The sequence below is a fragment of the Leopardus geoffroyi genome, chromosome C1 (genome assembly GCF_018350155.1).
Source record: "Leopardus geoffroyi isolate Oge1 chromosome C1, O.geoffroyi_Oge1_pat1.0, whole genome shotgun sequence".
Lineage (NCBI taxonomy): Eukaryota > Metazoa > Chordata > Mammalia > Carnivora > Felidae > Leopardus > Leopardus geoffroyi.
Genome location: NC_059328.1, coordinates 178,444,523 through 178,464,753, shown reverse-complemented (window position 1 = coordinate 178,464,753; position 20,231 = coordinate 178,444,523). Strand labels below are relative to the sequence as shown.

The window sequence follows — 20,231 nt, the reverse complement described above, 5'->3', positions numbered from 1 at the left end:
TCAGCAGGGACGTGATGAGGCTTAAGTTTATAAAGGTCACTCTGGATGCCAACAGGGAAAGGTCTGAAGGCTCCAAGAGGAGATACAGGGAGACCTATGCTTAACTGTGTTTAAAAAAACAACAGAGGTTTCAAACAAATGGATATGTTGCATGGGTTTTTCTATCCTTACGGAATGAGAGGTTTGGTAATGGAATTTTCCTGACCCTGTGGATTTTCTCCTCTTAGTGCCCAGCTTGGCTCTCTACAGATAGTACACACTCAGCTATTACCCCTCTTCCCTCCTCTGAAATCCTTGGTTGGGAAGAGTGATTCTCTTTTCAAAAACGCTGGGTCACTTTCTCAGTAGAAGTTCAATCTATCCAACTAGAGGCACTTGGGTGGGGCGCACTGAGAAGCACTCCACTATGGCGGCTACGACAAGCATGCATAAGTACATGACCTCGGCTTCTATCACACTGCTCAGGGAAGAGAGCAAGAAGTTCATTCTAGGCTGACCCATTAAACACGGTCAAAGGAAACGCAATTCCCTTGGAGCACAAACATATAATACATAAGCCACAGTTATATAGAGTAGGGACGTGAAATATAGCAGAGTCCTACTATCCAATCATAACACGGAGTTCAGTATATTACTGGTCAAGTCACAGGCTACAAAGCAGAGAAATTACTAAAAACTGGGCATGAAATGATTTAGCCTACAATCAAGTATTAATCTCATATCCTAATACCCATATTATAATGGGATTTTTCTGAAGTTACTTATTAAGCCAAATCACCTGCCAAGCCTTTCGCTTGATTTCAAACATCACAAAGTAGTAATGACACTTTAAGCAATATAGTTTTCTGCATTTTTATGGTCTGAAACTAAATATGTTTAGAAATCTTTTAAAAATGTATATGTATAATTTGCAAACAGCAAAAATAAAGCCTCCATAAGGGAGCTTGATTTATTGGAATTACTTCTATCTGCCCACACTTTGCTTCTAACTCTATTTATATAAAGAGATTAGCCATGTTACCACAACAGGAGAAGGCCCAGCTCCAATCAGTTTTAGCAACGTAAGGGGGCTAATCCAACGGAAAAAATTCACGGCACTAGAATTGGGAACCACAGCCTTCCACTTTCCGAACTATCAAAACTACCTCTGCCTGAGGTCACTGTCTTGCCTTAAGCACTGGGTAACCAGAAAAAAGCAAAAAGGAGGCTAAAAGTAGTGGGGGAGAAAGGGCAGGAAGAGTCTCCGACAGAGAGGCACAAAAACCACCCCAAATGGTCCCATGTATATGAGAAGAGAGCTTATAAAGTAGATGACCTTTTATTATAAAATGTATACGGCTGGCTAAACTATAGAAAAAAGGGGCCAATTTAAAAATGTCACCATCGCACTGAACATGTATCTCCCCGCTGCCACCAGGCAGTGCCTGTGTCCCCATAACACAGGACAGCACGTGTACAGCTGGAGAGACCCCAGCGGGCCGCGGTGCATAGTACGTGCTGCAGAGTGCTGGGGCGTGAGGCCAGGAAGGCTTGTATTCCTGGAATTAGCATTTCCCGCCTCAGCCAAAGCCAAAACATCCATTAGCGGCAGTTTTGACCATCCAGTCCCCCTCCCCATCCCCTGCCCTTGGTCGTCAAACCTAATGACCTTCCTTCTATAAAGTTCTAGTACACCTTCCATCCTCTCCAGTCCCACTGAATAAAGGACAAAAGCTGTATACAAGCTTGACACCCAGTTTATCCTTCCTTCTACTTCATTTAATCTGATTCTTAATGGTGATTTCTAAATACCAAAATTCAGATAAGTAAAGAGTTATTCTAAATAGCCTCATTTAGGGGCGCCTGGCTGGCTCAGTCAGTAGACTGTGCGACTCTTGATCTTGGGGTCGTGAGTTCGAGCCCCACATTGGCACAGAGCCTCCTTAAAATAAATAAATAGCCTCATTTAAATTGCCCACAGGGTTGTATGATAGAAGACAAGAAAATATGAAAGAAATAGCTGTCATCCAAAAAGAATTAAAAAGAAAAACCCCAGAAGGCAAAAATAGGCCTTATAGAGCTGTGTCTCAATAGCAATGGTGTTCTCATTTTTCAAATGTGTATATGAAGAAACACTAAACATCTACTGGTTGTTTAAACATACATGACCTAAATATTAGTGTTAACACTTATGCTTATACAAATACTTACAAATCTAGAGGAGTTGTCATTCCTTACAGTCTTGGCATTTCCAAAAGCTAGTAAGAAAGAAACAGATGCGTGGGTAAAATTGACAGAAAAATAATTTCAAGCAGCAGTTTAAAGCGAATGGAATATTTGACAGTTATAAATCCTAGAAAATACAACTTGTAGCAATGACATTTCCGTCCAAACTTCCCATAGAAACATACTTAACAGAAGTCTTAAGAAGTTGCTACCGCGTCAAAAAAAAAAAAAAAAAAAAGATTAAAAAAAAAGAAGTTGTTATATCTACCATCTCTTATCATAAGTTCACAGAAAAAAGAGAGTCATTCCTCTGATTCATGGAATTTTTTCAAATATTACTATAACCGTAATCCTGTATAATTCAATATCTTTACTGCTTTGAGAGCAGTCAATTGAGTGGCTGGCAAAAATGGCTTGTATTCTCTTCCACTATTTTCATCGGTGAATAAGGTTATTTCAGAGACATCTACGTGGTGTTATCAAAGGTTCTGGGGAACTTGATGAGGTTCCCAGATGGAAAAATCACAATAAACTTGAATTTTCATTAATTTTAAAACAAACCTATTTCAATGTGATTACATATATAACTGTGAAACACAGAAAGAGTAAGAGGTTTGGAAACTAACATCATTTCCAATAGGCTAAAAATGCTACATGGTTTCATTAGTCCACATCCATCAGACCTAAGTAAAACTTTCCAGAAAAGAAAAAACACCAAACTGGCCCATAACGCAGAATCCAAGTCTGTTCCAACATTAGCTGCTGTGTGGAGCCCAACCTCCCATTGGGGTCCCTTTTAAGAAAATGAAGGCACATAAGTGTAAGAACCACAGGCTGATGCCGCTCAGGCACAGAATGATCCTGTTCAATACCTCTGGCTCGTAGTGTCATAAGGAGAAAGGGGTGTTTCACCAAGCTTGTGCACAAGGGAGGGGCAAATTGATCTGAGGATCACATGGGATAAATATAAGGTGTAAGAGCAGAGGGATCCCACTTTGATGCTCTGGAGGCCCAGCAGTGTACCTCAAACCTCAACGTGCAAACAGGCACCTGCGGATCCTGTTAAATGGGCCTGGAGGTAGGCATGAAATTCTGCATTTCTACCATTACTACCCCCACTCCCACCCCCACCCCCAGGCTATTACTAGGATCCATGGGCCCACTGCAGCTAGCAAGGACTGAAGAGCACACAGTGAGATGGCAACCCGAAACAAATCTTTGGATTAAGAGGCCAGGCATCAAATCCCTGGAAACCCCCCCGTAAGTGCATTAAATTAAAGGGAGGGAAGAAAAGAGTAACAAGAGCTCAAATGATTACTAAGAGTTAAAAGCTGATCCAAGTTTTGAAAGCAGTCACATGATCTAGGTGCAGACCTGTGTTTAAGGTTGACGTTCATTTGGGGGCACCTGGGTGGCTCAGTCAGTTAAGCGTCCGACTTCAGCTTGGATCATGATCTCACGATTCACAAGTTCGAGCTCTGCATCAGCTCTATGTTGACAGCCCAGAGCCTGCTTCAGATTCTTTGTCTCCCTCTCTCTCTCTCTCTGCCCCTCCCTAACTCATTCTGGCTCTCTCTCTCTCTCCCTCAAAAATAAACATTTAAAAAAATAATAAAGTCGAAGTTCACTTGGGATACTCAGTAACCAAACCTGATGAGTTCTATTTCATGTTAGCTGGCTTTTTCAGGTTTTTGATTTTTTAAAAATAGTTGGTTCCTGCTCACTTAAGACAAAATGTACAAAGTCAACACAGGGAAAGTTCTTTGTATCAGAGATTCTGCTTGGGGCGGGAACCGCCTGGCAGGTCCCAGATGCCAAGTTCTCTCTTCAGTAGAAAATAAGCTGAGATGCTCTACTGAGTGGGGAAACCTGCACACAGGAAATACTCAAAAGAGGATGCTAACTGAAGAGAATCGCATCATTATCCATGTCTACCACCAGCTGAGAGGCATTCATAAATGCAACCTTGAAAATGCAGAGCGCTGCTCTAGTTGTCATGAAGACCATGACATCGTTCATGTTTGCACAGGCTAGTCTTCCTGGTGGGTGTGAACACGTAGGCCTGCCAAGTTAACTAACTTGCATAGCCCAAAGTCCAACTTGAGATGCTGATGTATAAAGGACAGTTTATTGTGGTTTGAAGGTCAAGGGCAAGTGAAGGAATTGCTTCAAAAAAACTTTATTCAGGGCGCCATTTGCACACCATAAAACCATCTTTTCATCAAACAAATCTGAGTTGCATACACAGCGCTAAACACTAAGGTCTTTTATTGTGAGCCACAGGATCAAAAACAAGTGTTTCATTATAGAACACTTGAGACACATTCCTCAATTGTTTTTTTAAGTTCATTGTTTGAAATGTTCATTTACAGTAGCAGTTCCAGTTAAAAAGTAAAGTATTCCCATAAAAGATAATACATGCCCACAGCAGACATTTCTTCCATTTCCTGCGCTGGGGCCTAGTTCCAAATACCATCAAATAAAGGGTCAGATTCTAATCACAGATGCAAGCTAGAGCATTCCACAGTGCTTCTCCTTTATATCACAGCATTCTTAAAGTAAACAAATACAGAAATACATGTATATCACCCTCACTTAAAAGCAAAAGACAAAGTAAACAAAAAGCCAAATAAAATGAAGATAACAGCACTTTCTATAATAGCTTCTTTATTCATTAAGGTACTGACGAGGAAGAAAGGTCGGTGACAATGGAATAGATGCTTCAGCCTTTGCTTTTCACAGGCTAAAGTATTTTCAGTAGTCTTATTTCACTTTCTGCAGGGATAAAGATGCCTGGTATCTCCTTGGAATAAAGCAGGAAAGAGGGGCTGGGTCTAGGAAATAAAGACAACAGGCAAGGTTCTGTCCCTCCACACTGGGGAGGGGGTATCCAACTCACCCCAAAGCAGCTCTGCTTTAATCCCTGTTAAGCCTTGACCCTCAGTGACTTTGAACAAAGAGTCGAGCCAACCTACTCTTCTAGACCAAAAATTTTAACCAGGCATGGTTCTGACCCTTCCCTGCCAGGTGACATTTGGTAATGTCTGGAGACATTTTCAATGGCAATGACTGGGGGCAGAGGTGATCCTGGCACCTAGTGGGTAGAGGCCAGGGATGCAGCTAAACGTCTTCCAGTGAATGCACAGGACAGCATTCCGTAGTAGAGACCGATCCAGTCCCAAATGAGGTTGAGAAACCCTATTCTATCCCAACAACTGTATTAAGTGACAACAAAGGCATGCTTACAATATAAAGCAACATTAAGGGCTTGCCATCAATAGGGAAAGACTGATCTATTGTTTCCAAAGCAAAGAACGGCTTATACCTATGTTTTATGCCAACTTCCATGGCATTAGGGGCTCACCTCTGGCTTTTTCTGATGGTTGCATGAGCTACATGTATGTATATTTTTATGTTGAAGCCCTAACCCTCAATGTGATGGTATTTGGAGCTGGCGCCTTCGGGAAGTAATTAGGGTTAGATGAGGTCAAGAGCCAGCCAGGGTCCCTGCCCCCAACCACCACACACAAGGAAAAGGTTATGTGAGCACAGAACAAGATGGTGGCCACCTGTAAGCCAAGCGGCCTACTTTGCCAGCACCTTGATCTTGGACTTCTGAGCTTCCTAAAGTCCAGAAATAAATTCCTGTCATTTAAGCTACCCAGCCTTTGGTATTTTGTTATGGCAGCCCAACCTGACTAACACAGATGGCCAACCATAGAATCTGAACTCTAAAGTCAGGTTTAGACTTTCTGTGACCCTCAAAAAAAACTATTCTTTAGCTGTTTCTCTGGCACAGTCTTTCTAACAAAAGAAAGAAGCGTTCACATGTGCTATCCTGAATGATAAAATAGCACCGTGCTCACGCTGCTCTTTTTCACCAAGTTTTTCCTAGCCATCAAATCAAATGCAAACATCAGTTGATTATTTTTAGGCAAAGTCAAAGTGAGTCAAATAAAAATTGAAACGGAAAAAAGTGACTGTAAGTGGAAAAGCTCCTTTGGGATGAGTGAACGGTTTCCTCCTGGAAGCACCTGAAGGCAAGAGTTCTTAGGACACAGCTCACTTGCTTGGCAGGTCAGGGCCTGAATCTCTTCCTTCCTCTTCCCCTGCAGCCCACCTCCCAGCCCACCAGGTACCTGAAGGGCCCTGCAGACTGGCTCTACTGTTCAAGTCACACTGACCCAGTGTGCACAGGAAATCCTACCTTCCAGGACTGGATTGGACTGTAAAAGCTGTTCTTTGACTTGGTTCACTTCTGCTCCTTTTCCACAAACTGCTGCTACGTAGGACATAACAAGCTTGCTGGCCTCTGCGAATGAAACAAACCGTATTTGTAAATTAAGCAGAAATCTGTAAAAAAAATTTTTAAAGGAAGGAAATTAGGGGTAGAAGATCCACTAATAATGTGTCAGGATGTCTTTATACCTGGGAGTAAATAATGTTTTGGAAATATTTTAAAATATGGGTGCTTTTCACCGGTCAGAAAGACTAAAATTAACAAGACAGGAAACAACAGGTGCTGGCGAGGATGCGGAGAAAGGAACCCTCTTACACTGTCGGTGGGAATGCAAACTGGTGCAGCCACTCTGGAAAACAGTATGGAGGTTCCTCAAAAAGATAAAAATAGAACTATCCTATGATCCAACTGCACTACTAGGAATTTACGCAAAGGATATAAAAATATTGATTCGGAGGGATACAGGAACCCTGACGTTTATAGCAAATATCAACAAGAGCCAAATTATGGAAAGAGCCCAAATGTCCATTAACTGATGAATGAGTATACTATTCAGCTATAAAAAAGAATGAGATCTTGCCATCTGCAACAACATGGATGGAGCTAGAGAGTATAATGCTAAGTGAAATAAGTCAGAGAATGACAAATACCACATGATTTCACTCATATGTGGAATTTAAGAAACAAAGCAAATGATCATAGGGGGAAATAAGAGAGAGGAAAACCAAGAAACAGACTTTTAACTATAGATAAAAAACTGTTGGTTACCAGAGGGGAGGCTGGGGGATGGGTAAAATGGGTGATGGGGATTAAGGAGGGCACATGCTGTGTTGAGCACGGCGTGTTGTATGGAAATGCTGAATCCTTGTACTGTACTCCTGAAACTAACATTATACTGTATGTTAACACTGATTTTAAATAAAAACAAAAAATGTAAAAACTAAAAAACAATAGGGGCGCCTGGCTGGCGCAGTCGGTTAAGCGTCCGACTTCAGCCAGGTCACGATCTCGCGATCCGTGAGTTCGAGCCCCGTGTCGGGCTCTGGGCTGATGGCTCAGAGCCTGGAGCCTGTTTCCAATTCTGTGTCTCCCTCTCTCTCTGCCCCTCCCCCGTTCATGCTCTGTCTCTCTCTGTCCCAAAAATAAATAAACGTTGAAAAAAAAAAAAAACTAAAAAACAATAAAACATTTATGCTTTGTATTCAATGACATGTCATCAATTCAGATATAATAGGAACTGTGCTTAAAGGTTATCACCAGGAAGAAGAAAATTTTGCTGAGTAATACAGCCAACAACATGTCAGAACTATCTTCTTAAAGCAATCATTTATACACGATGACTGTATCATACACAGTAATTCAACTCAAAAATAACTTGGTAGCTTTACAAAAGTATTTTTTTTTAACGTTTATTTATTTTTGAGAGAAAGAGAGCATGAGGGGGGAGAGGGACAGAGAGAGAGGGAGACACAGAATCAGTAGCAGGCTCCAGGTTCTGAGGTGTCAGCACAAAGCCCGATGCGGGCTCAAACTCATGAGCTGTGAGATCATGACCTGAGCTGAAGTCGGACGCTCAACCAACTGAGCCACCCAGGTGCCCCACAAAAGTATTTTCAAAGTTTAAAAGAACTGTTCTCCCCCAAAATATTTCCAAATCCGACTGGTCTGCTCACAACTAGACTAAATTAATGACTCTTCAACTCAGTTAAAACACTAACCAGCTAGGGGTGCCTGGATGGTTCAGTTCATTAAGAGTCCGACTCTTGGTTTCAGCTCAGGTCAGGATCTCACAGTTCATGGGATCAAGCCCCGTGTCAGGCTCTGCACTGACAGTGTGGAGACTACTTAGGATTCTCTCTCTGCCCCTCTCCCATTCATGCTCCCTCTCTCCCTTAAAAATAAATAAATAAGCATTAAAAAACAAAAACCCTAAGCCGCTAATGTAAGGATTTGATAACAAGAAAGATAGCTTTTTCAGGGCACAGTTGTATTCATAGATTTCACTCGTAACTCTGAAAGGTAACCTGCTAAAAGAAGCTGGCTACCTGAGGCACACGAAGATTTCTTAGCTCAAAGGAGGACAAGATTTGTTTTTGGTGGTTTTATTCTTTGGTGTCTACCTATCAGCCTGTGGGCCCTCCCAGCATCTGCCTCCCAGAACCTGATCTTTTAATACTGTGTGCCAAGGAACATTAATAGATATTCAGGGGAAATGAGGTCCAAAGTCAACTGAATTTAGAGTCACAGTGAATTAGAGGAAGTGAAATGGGTTTCTTTTTAAAGGGTTTATCAGAGGATCATGTGCATTGTGGAATTCTGGAGAAGGATCTTGAATGCTACGTTTTCTAAACTGGTTTACTATGGAATCTGTTTCTCACTGAGCTGTCCTCATTCTGATTTTCCATACCAAGGTCTGGGAATGGCTCAACTATTAATTGTCAGCAGAATTCAACACACACCCTCATTTGGGCAGTTGAGGTTAGAAGACCAGTCGCCCAAATCTTGCTTTCTCTGAAGTCTGTGGACTGGTGCCACTGCCCAAGAGCAGGAAGCCTTCCTCAGGTGTGAGTGACCATACCTGTGCCCTCAGGTGTGTAAGGGGGCAAATGTCAACACTGTCATTTCTCACACTATGACAGGCAGGTGGCTTCCAGTCCCACTCCCCACCACGAGGTAATAAATGAGCAAGTGGAATTCCACCTTGGGCACATTGCCAACACTTGCTTTAGGGTTTTAGAGCAACCCAAAAGCACTGACTAACAGAGCCACTGAGCACAAAGAATCTACGCACATCACACAAAGCTCTCAAGGCCTAAGGTGACTGCTCACGGAGTACGAGCAAGCAGGGTTGTAGGAAAGTTAAAGGATCTCGTGGAGCCCTGAGGAATGACATGGGAGGCTGGGGACTTCTGCGATGGTCGGAGTTAAGTCTTCCTCCAATTTGCTTTCTGGGTAAAGAAAATGGGTCCAAAGAGATTCTCCAGTGGTCTGTGATGACTGATTTCAGTTGTCTCCTTTTAGGGACTGTAACCAAGAAACGCCAGTCTTTTCATCTTTGCGATTACCTTCCTCCAAAGGGCAGGGTCCCTTCCTGCACACACTGTCCACTGTATAAAGTTCCCGAACCACATGTTCCCACTGTTCCCAGTCTCTAAAAGCTGGGGAATTATACATGGACAATGAGTTTATATGTTATCACATGTCCTCTGACTTCTGGTGCCACAATTCCCTCCACCCATCAGTCCAAATTAGAACTCTTTTTCTGGTCCCATCAGGGGATTTTCTTTCTAGACTCTCTGGCTTTCAAGTTCAAGTGACGCTGCCCTCCCAATAAATTCCTGACATCCGGTGCTGACAGGTCTCCAACTCGGGGCCACCTCTCCTGAATTGCCCACGTGTCCCAGCTCTGTACCGGCCTCTGAAGCAACTCACCTCCAGGCTTGCTTTCTCATCATTCTGCTTTCTCAGTGTTACCTTCATTCCCCATACTCACCTACACCCTCACATAGGTTACTATATTCTTTCTTGGCAAGAATTTCTGGTCTTTCGACTTAGTATACTATTAGAAGACTAAAAACATTCACAGGCACAAAAACTGTCTCAGATAGTGGCAACTACACTTAGACACACACACATACATAAACATATTTTAGATGAAAAGGTAAGTTTCCTTTTAGGTAAACTGACAATAAATATCAAAAGTCCAGGCTAAGCTGTTTTGCTTATTCCAATGATTATGGACCTCACTGCAGCCAAACCTCAAACTTCAGATACATGACCACACCAAATTCTCTAGAAATCCTGTTCTGGTCCAGGATGGACTCTAAGGAACAAAATGCTGGATGGGGAGGGGAGGGTGGGAATCAACCAAGAATCAAATCTGTCTGGTGGCTGTTGTAATTGACTTGGCCTCTCAGAGAATTTTTAACAGCTAGTATGAAACAGAATCAAGTTTTCTCAGAGTCACATCTGTTAAAAAATGGTACAAGATATAGATCTTTCGGAATCTGAATTGGACTTACATTACCTAGCTGTTGAATTGCATATAAACTCACAATATCTACTGAGATACAAAGATGAGTTAACTTCACTGAAACTAGGAATTACCTTTACTGACTCTATGTAAGTCATTCAAATACAATTTTTAAATACTGTTCAAGGATACTTATTCCTAAATTGTTAAAAAAAAGTTTGTACATTCAATTCTTCACTATCTTCAGGAAATCTAATACTGGGCTTATTTTAATAATTCATTTCTGGAAGCCAGGATTAAGAGTAGTTTTCTTTAAACAGTCTCATGATCTCACAGAGACAACACTTATAATTTCTTTTCCTGACATAATACTTGCTCTTTAACTTAAGTAGTTCATGAGCTACTCACTACTTTAGAGAATTAAGTAGAACAGTAAGGAGAAGTTGCAAGCTCCAACATCGTTTAGAAGACTGTTCTCATAATATTTCACCATGCTGGAAACAGGAAATAAGAGTCATCTCATGAAGCTTTCTGCTTCATTTCCTTTTGGCCCCTCTGTGCTAAAGTTCAAATAAATTTATATCTTCATTCACGTATTTAGATATTTATCCAAATCAAAACTTGCTGCAATACCCTCTATGAATGAAATATATTTCTAAGAATCAAGAATTTTCATCTTCTGCATTTCAAAGTCTAGTTTTTGAGTTATGTTGACTGTTAATGGAAACCAACTAACCATGACCTTGGCAATCACAGCATAAAATTATAAGCATTTTCCAAAGCAACACAGACTGTGGATACTTTAATCCAGTAATCATACTAACAACAATGCCTTTCATGTATACTGTAAAAATATAAAATGATTCTATTTGAGACAAAAAGGTATATTCTTCACGTGTACTCAAAATTCTAAAAGCACTGCTATTTTAGCCCTGAGTCCACTGGCATTTAAAACTGGCAAAATGTGCGGCGCCTGGGTGGCTCAGTCGGTTAAGCGTCCGACTTCAACTCAGGTCACGATCTCACGGTCCGTGAGTTCGAGCCCCATGTCGGGCTCCGGGCTGATGGCTCAGAGCCTGGAGCCTGCTTCAGATTCTGTGTCTCCCTCTCTCTCTGCCCCTCCCCCGTTCATGCTCTGTCTCTCTCTGTCTCAAAAATAAATAAACGTTAAAAAAAATTTTTTTTAATAATAAAAATAAAACTGGCAAAATGTAACAGCATTTGCTTAGAATCAATTCTCAGCTCATCATTTTCTTTCACTCATAGATACTTCTCATATACAAATTTATATACATATATATGTTTGAATGTAACTTGAACCCTAAAATTCATCAACAGTCAGACTAACAAAATACTGAGTCTTCAAAGTAAACATTTCTTCTCACCAGAAAATGGTAGAACACCTACAGCTTAAATAGATACTCTGCACTAATGGGAAAATGGCCTACAACATTTTGATCCAGATCAAAATTCATTTCGACAAACAATGTAAAGGGGTTACAGAAGACAGTTTATGATTCTGGGCATTTTAAATTCCTGGTAAGAAACACATGATAACTAATTTATCTCAGTATTCTCTGGTACCTTGCAAAAGGCTGTGAATAATATATATTATATGTTATTAGGCAATTATTACATAATAATTATATAGTAATATTTTTATGAACAAAAGCATCATGAAGTAGCAGTAGGTGAATGAGAAGGGAAACACAAACATCTCAATGAAAGACATTTGCACCAAAACATCAAAACCAGGGCATGTTCACAGCAAACTCCCGTGGACTCAGTCACTGTATCATGAAAAAAAAAGTATGGGGCACCTGCTTGGCTCAGTCAGTTAAGCCTCTGACTTCAGCTCAGGTCATGATCTCACGGCTTGTGAGTTCAAGCCCCACGTTGCGCTCTGTGCTGACAGCTCAGAGTCTGAAGTCTGCTTTGGATTCTGTGTGTGTGTCTCTCTCTCTGTTCCTCCCCCGCTTGCACTCTGTCTCTCTCTCTCTCTCTCTTAAAAATAAATAAAGATTATGGGGCGCCTGGGTGGCTCAGTTGGCTAAGCATATGACTTCGGCTCAGGTCATGATCTCACGGCTTGTGAGTTCGACCCCCGCGTCAGGCTCTGTGCCGACAGCTCAGAGCCTGGAGCCTGTTTCAGATTCTGTGTCTCCCTCTCTGTCTACCCTCCCCCATTCACGCTCTGTCTCTCTCTTTCAAAAATAAATAAACATTAAAAACTATTTTTTTTAAGGTATGAATATAAGCAGGGCTTATTCTGGGTTTTCTTCCCAGAATTTCTCCTAAATTCATCCAGGAATTAACAGGTATCCATGTATCCGTTCATTGCACACACAACACCATCGGTGTCACATATAGATCATGTAACACGTACGCATACAGCAAACAGAGAGAACCATACATTCACACACACAAAAAAAACTGACAGATTTATCTGCTCCTATACCTCTCTATCTCCTTGGCTAGGATACCCAAGTTTTTCTACGGACTGAGCTTACATAGGTCTGCTGGCCCAGGGACTTCAACAGTAAGACTCCCCAAGTCAACGAGGCCACCTTTGTGCACAATGAAACAAGGATGCTGCAACACGGAGGAACACCCTTCTTGGCAGTCATCTGTCTGCAATGCTGTCAAATGACCCAGCTGCAGCATATCCAAACTAACCAGACAGGCAACCGCAAACTGTTCCAAGCATGGGACACAACGCATGGGTCTTGCAATGAGAAACGCAGCCTTTACTCTAAGAGGAGTCATGACAGGCCACGTTTTATTGAAATACAACTATGTATACAAGTGGCTTTGCTTCTGAGAGTTGGCCACAAGATCTCTGATAATTCATATAAAACGTGGATCGAGAGAGGCCTTTCTCACATGGGGAAGAAACAAAACAAAAGCTCACTGTATTTGGGGTTTCTGTTTGCTTAGCTATTCTGCTTCGATGTGATATCTCTGTAAAGAGATGCAAAGTAGTACAAGGTCATTTGGGGTTCAGAACCAAAGGTCTTAATGAGCAAGGCAGGCTCCATAACTCTTTTAGCAGACGGCTAGAGAGTTCCTAGAAACCGATGTAACTGTAAAATTAGAAACCAAATAATTCATAATGTTTTCTCACATCAGGATCATCTTCTTAGGCCCACAGATTCATTTTGATGTTTTTGAAAAATGTAGTTACGATGATTCCTTCATGTTCTGCCCCCCTGCCCCCTATCAGGGCTTGAATGATTCTCCATAAACTATCTGTATTCACGGTAGTGAATTCTGAGTTCACTGCCTAGAAATACTTGGGCACTTTTATGAGGCACGATGAATTTTTTATTTAGCACAGCAGTAATGAATTAAATAGGGCCCCAAAGGACTCAGAGTTCACGCCTCTCCCTGAGTGCCCACATTATATAATCATGCAGCATAAGAGTGTACCCGATGCTTAAGCCCAATAACATCATCATCTGCCAAGGGGGTTTACAACCTCGTTAAATTAATTACTTCTTATAAACTAAGCCCTCTGATACTGCAGGGTACTTCTGTATAAGCTGTCAAGTAAAGATTCTTACTGAAAACAGACACTACGTATAAAGCACATAGCACACTCTGGGCCCTCAATAAATATTAGTTCTCTTCTTCTTTCATTTAATTAGTAACAAAATTTTTAGTGACTGTGTACTCAGAAACAATTTTAGTGGATAAGATGACGTGACATTTCAAAAACAGCCTGGCATCCCTCTTTCCCACATAACTAAACCCCCTCTCCAAATTCCTCACACTACCATGCTGCAATCTCTGTATCATTTTCCATCATTTCATTTTCCCGGAAGTAATCTCCATGAAACAGACATTAATTAATACATAAGTTCTATACTTTACTGGAACGTATAGTCTAATGACAACGAAAACCTAGATAAAATTTGAAGCAATTTTTGTATCACTGCTTTCAAAATGAAAGACAAGTAGGAAAAAATGGAATAAGTAAGCAAAGCACGATGTGTCCCTGGGGACAGAGGTAGGAGATGCTGCTGGGATCTAGAAATGAAAAGGAAGAACTTGTTAGCAGCTACCAAAGAGCATAGTTGAGTGGATATTTAAAAACAGCAACTCTTGGGATGCCTGGGTGGCTCAGTTGGTTAGGCGTCCAACTCTTGGTTTCAGCTCCGTCACAATCTCACAGCTTCGTGGGTTCAAGCCGGCATCAGGCTCTATGCTGACAGTGTGGAGCCTGCTTGGGGTTCTCTCGCTGTCCCTCTCTCTGCCCCTCCCCCACTCGTGCTGTTTCCATCTTTCTCAAAATAAATAAACTTTAAGAAAATAAAAGAAAAGAAAAACAGCAACTCTCAGGAGTAGGGTCTACCTCCTGGCACTAGGAGGTTTAGTGATAATGGAAAACCAAAGCATCACAAGGTCCAGGAATCACAGCGGATCAAAATGGAGACAAATGCATCAAACGACCTCTAGGCAGTACTACCCAAAGTATGATCCAAAACCCCGTGCTACTCAAAGTTGGTTGTTCCATGGACTATTACCAGTCTGCACATGAGAGTAGGCTCTCATAAGTTTTTACAGCAATTTGGTGATTCATTTTGCCTGTTAAAGCTAAAAAAAAAAAATTAGAGATTGGTTCTTCCATACCTTTATTTCCTTTTTCTGGCATCAGTCAGGAAGAGATTTGGGAAGGAGGGAGACTGGTGTTCCACGGTAGAGGGTTTGAGAAGCACTATCCTAGCATGTGTATGGTACCCTCCTCCAGATTCCCACTCAAAGCAGTACCCAGAATGCTTTATTCTATTATAAACAGAATGGCCCCACTGGAGGGGAAAAGCAAAGGCCCTGACAAGCAGCTGCCTATTCTTATGACAGAGAACAAAGGGATCCAAGGAAGGACTAAATCTAGGGAAGACAATTGGGAGAAAAGGATTCCAAGTGGCGAATGCGATATTGAAACCAAAAGGACAAGTTATTAATTTAAAAAAATATCAAGAGAAGAGAAAACTACAGAAAAGAAGAATGAACTCCACGCCACTAGATTTCCCCCAGAGGAATGAGGCGTTTTTTTTTTCTCAGAAAAGGATGAACACCAATCCTCTCAAATAGTACCAGCAACCTCCACTTTGTTTTTCAATAAGGAAGACACACGAGCCCACCAAGCGATAGAATCTTTCTCCAGGAGGGAGCAGTGCAGTTTATGACACTCTGAGAAGGAGGAGGTCATACACTGACATGGCTAATTAGTAGATGCGCTGTCTTCGTGGAATGTACGTTCCAGCGGAGATGAAGACGTGGCCAACACCAATCAAACCAATGACCACAACCCACTTCTGATGACTCACTTAGGAACAAAGTGATACAATCAGACCCTCAAAAAATGTATCTTTAGTCACGATGAAGAATGAGTAAAAACTTAAAAAAAATTAATAGGCTTAGGAATATTTTCATCTCTTCCTCCTTCACACTTAAATAAAAAGAAAGTGTGAAGTGAGTAGGCTTGTAGATACAGTCAAAAGGATTGGGGGAAGGGGCAGGCGGCATGAGATACACCACCAATACAAATGCCTTCTGTCAAGAGGCATAGTTTTTAACTTGCCTTGCTACCATTTTCATTGGTCAACTTGGAAACAAACAAGAAGCTGTACTGCTTCTAAGAATTAAATTGTTTCATAAGAAAGAACTGCTTAGTGATAGAAAAGAGGCAAACACTTTCTCCCAAGACACCAGTGTCCTCTTAAAGTACCTACTGTAAAGAAAGAGTTCTGAACAAAGACCTCACAAACTTCTGGGCAAATAGAGGTTTAAGAGCCCATACCCAGAGATTCAGATGAATGATCCAAAAACGGATGGGACACTAAATAATGAAATACTGTCTATATATAAAAAACTTTTTTTAACATTTATTCATTTTTGAGAGACAGAGCATGAGTAGGGGAGGGGCAGAGAGAGAGGGAGACACAGAATCTAAAGCAGGCCCCAGGCTCTGAGCTGCCAGCACAGAGCCCAATGCGGGGCTCAAACCCACGAACCGCAAGATCATGACCTGAGCTGAAGTCAGACGCTTAACAGACTGAGCCACCCAGGTGCCCCATAATACTATCTATATATAATACGGAGCAAAATTTTTAACAAAAAGTAGCACAAGGTGCAATTACCAAAAAGGAGAAAAGCATGAGAGAAAGGTGCAGAAGTAGGTAGGGACAAGATCACACAGAACCTTAACAAGCACACTGGATTTGACATTTATTTTAGTGCAACAGAAACCATTAAAAATTTTTATATAAAAAATACCTTGAGACAAATGAAAACAGAAAAACAATATACCAAAACTTTTGAGAAGCAACTTTTAAGAGAAAAGTTTATAGTCACAAGTGCATACAAGAATAAAGACCTCAAATAAACCTAATATTATACCTCAAGGAAGCAGAAAAAGAAGAACAAACTAAGCTCAAAGTTAGCAGAAGGAAGGAAATAATACAGACTAGAACAGAAATAAATGAAACAGAGAAATGGAAAATCACAAAAGATTAATAAAACTAAGAGCTGGTTCTTTGAAAAGATACAGCAAATTGACAAACCTTTAGCTAAATTAACCAAGAAAAAAGAGAGAGGACTCAAATAAATAAAATTATAAATGAAAGAGGAGACATTCAACAAATATCATGTAAATACAAAGAACCTGAAGAGACAGTACTCTGAACAGTTACATGCCAACAAACTGGACAACCTAGAAGAAAAGGATAAGTCCTAGAAACATGCAAACTACCAAGACTGAATCATAAAAAATAGAAAATGTAAACAGATTAATATCAAATAAGATTGAATCAATAATCAAAAACCTCCCCCCCAAAGAAAAACCCCAAATCAGATGGTTTCACTAGTGAATTCTACTAAACGTTTAGGGGAGAATTAACACCAATCCCTCTCACTCTTCCAACACACTCAAGAAGAGATAACTTCCAAACTCATTTTACAAGGCCAGCATTACCCTGATACCAAAGCCAGATACTACAAGGAAACTGCAGATCAATAGCCCTGATGAATACAGATGCCAAAATTCTCAGCAAAATACTACCAAACTGAATTCAACAGCTTGTGAAAAGAATCACAAACCATCATCAAGTGGTATTCATCCCTGAGATGCAAGAATGGTTCAAACATATGCAAATCAATAAATGTGATACATCACATTAATAGAATAAGAAGATAAAAATCATCCGATCATCTCAAGAGACGCATAAAAGCACTTGACGAAATTCAATATCCTTTCATGATAAAAACTCTCAACTAACTAGGTATAGAAGGAATGTACCTCAACATAATAAAGGCCGTAAATGACATGCACACAGCTAATATTCTACTCAATGGTGACAGGTTGAAAGCTTTTCCTCTGAGATGAGGCCCAAGACAAGGCTGCCCACCTTCACCACTCCTATTCAACATAGTAGTAGAAGTCCTAGCCAGGAGAATTAGGCAAGGAAAAGAAATCAAAGACACCAGAATCAGAAAGAAAGAGGTAGAATTGTCTCTTTGTAGATGACATGATCTTATATGGAAAACTCTAAAGATGCCATAAGAAAAAAGGTTATAATAAACTAAGTCAGTGAAGTTGTAGGATATAAGATAAACAAACAAAAATCAGTTGTGTTTCTTTATGCTAACAACAAAGTATCTGAAAAAGAAATAAAACAATCCCATTCCCAAGAGCATCAAAAACAACAGAACATTTAGGAAAAATTTAACCAAAGAGGTGAATGATCTCTTCACTGAAAACATAAGACATTGATGAAAGAAAATTAAAGAAGACACAATAAGTGGAAAAATATCCTGTGTTCATGCACTGGAAGAATTAATAGTATTAAAATGCCCATACTACCCAAAGTAATCTATAGATTCAACATAATCCCTATCAAAATTCCAATAGCATTTTTCACAGAAAAAGAAAAAGCAATCCTGAAATTCATATGGAACTACATAAGAGACCACAAATAGCAAAAGCAATCTTCAGAAAGAAGAACAAACCTGGAGGCATTACAATTCCTGATTTCAAACCACACTACAAAGCTACAGTAATCAAAATAGTATGGTACTTGCATAAAAACAGACACCAAGAGTCGCCAGGGTAGCTCAGTTGGTTGAACGTCTGACTTCAACTCAGGTCATGATCTCATGGTTCGTGAGTTTGAGCCCCGCGTCAGGCCCTGTGCTGACAGCTCAGAGCCTGGAGCCTGCTTCAGATTCTGTGTCTCCCTCTCTCTGCCCCTCCCTCCCTCACACTCTGTCTCTCTGTCTCAAAAATAAATAAACATTAAAAAAAATTTTTTTTGAAGACACATAAACCAAAGAAACAGAATAGAGAGCCCAGAAACAAAGCCATGTATGTTCAGTCAACTAATATTTAACAAGGGAGCCAAGAATACTCAATGGGGAAAAGACAGTCTTTTCAATAAATGGTGCCAGCAAAATTGGATATTCACACGCAAAAGAATAAAACTGAACCCTTATCTTATACCACTCACAAAAAGTAACTCAAAATGGACTAAAGACTTAAATATAAGATCTTAAGCCATAAAAATCCTACAAGAAAACATACGGAAAAAGCCCTTTAATATTGGTCTTAGCCCTTTGATATTGTCTTGGCTATGACATGCAAAGCACAGACAGCAAAATCAAAACCACACAAGTGGGACTACGTCAAACAAAAAAGCTTCTGCAGAGCCAGAGAAACAATCGATGAGAAAAGGCAATCTACAAAATGCATGAAATACTTGGCAAATCATGTATCTGATCATGTATCTAAAATATGTAACTAACTCCTACAACTCAATAGCAATAAATAATAATAATGATCTGATTAAAAATAGGCAAAGGACTTGAACAGATATTTTCCCACATAAGATATTCAAATGGCTACCAAGGACCTGAGGATGTAGTCAACATCACTAACTATCAGGGCAATGTAATTCAAAATTCCAATTCAAGAATGTAATTCAAAATTCCAATTCAGAGTTACAAAATTATCACCTCGCACTTGTTAGAACAGCCAAAATGAAGAAAAGCAAGAGATAACAAGCGTTGGAGAAAATGTGATGAAAAGGAAACCCTTGCACCCTTGGAGGAGATGTAAATTGGTACAACCACTATGGAGAACAGTACAGAGGTTCCTCAAAAGCTCAAAAACTCCCAATGATGGGATTAGTGTTCTTTTTTTTTTTTTTTGTAAGTTTATTTATTTATTTTGAGAGAGAGCACACGTGTGTGGGAGAGCAGGAGAGGGGTCAGAGAGAGAGGGGAGGGAGAAGGAGAGGGAGAGAGGGAGGAAGGAAGGGAGGGATGGAGAGAGAGACAGAGAGAGAGAGAGAGAAAGGGAGAAAGAGAGAGAGAATCCCAAGCAGACTCCTTGCTGCCAGAGTACAGCCCAACGCAGGGCTCCATCCCACAAACTGCAAGACCATGACCTGAGCCGAAACCAAGAGTTAGACGCTCAACCAACGGAGTCACCCAGGTGCTCTGAGATTAGTGTTTCTCTCTCTCTCTCTCTCTCTCTCTCTCTCTCTCTCTCTCTCTCCCCCTCCCTCCCTCCCTTCCTCCCTCTCTTCCTCCCTCCCCCTCTCCCGCCATCTCCATCTCTATCTCCCATGTGAGGACACAGATAGAAGGTTCTCACCAGGAACCAAATCAGCAGGAACCTTGATCTTGGACATCCCAGCCTCCACAACTTAAAAATAAATGTCTGGGGGCTCCTGGGTGGCTCAGTAGGTTAAGTGTCTTGACTTCGGCTCAGGTCATGATCTGGCAGTTCGTGGGTTCGAGCCCTGCATCAGA

At 40.8% G+C, this 20,231-nt stretch overlaps 1 protein-coding gene across 7 annotated transcripts in view; it reads right to left on the bottom strand.

The window, feature by feature from the left end:
* MYO1B (myosin IB) overlaps positions 1-20,231 on the bottom strand; it is a 190,632-nt gene that overhangs the window by 77,992 nt on the left and 92,409 nt on the right. For all 7 annotated transcript variants that reach the window (XM_045480564.1, XM_045480562.1, XM_045480559.1 and 4 more), the window contains exons 5-6: positions 6,413-6,517; positions 2,191-2,237 (exon numbers count right to left, since the gene is read on the bottom strand). In XM_045480564.1, the coding sequence (XP_045336520.1) occupies positions 2,191-2,237; positions 6,413-6,517 (152 nt within the window). The remainder of the gene's footprint in view (positions 1-2,190; positions 2,238-6,412; positions 6,518-20,231) is intronic.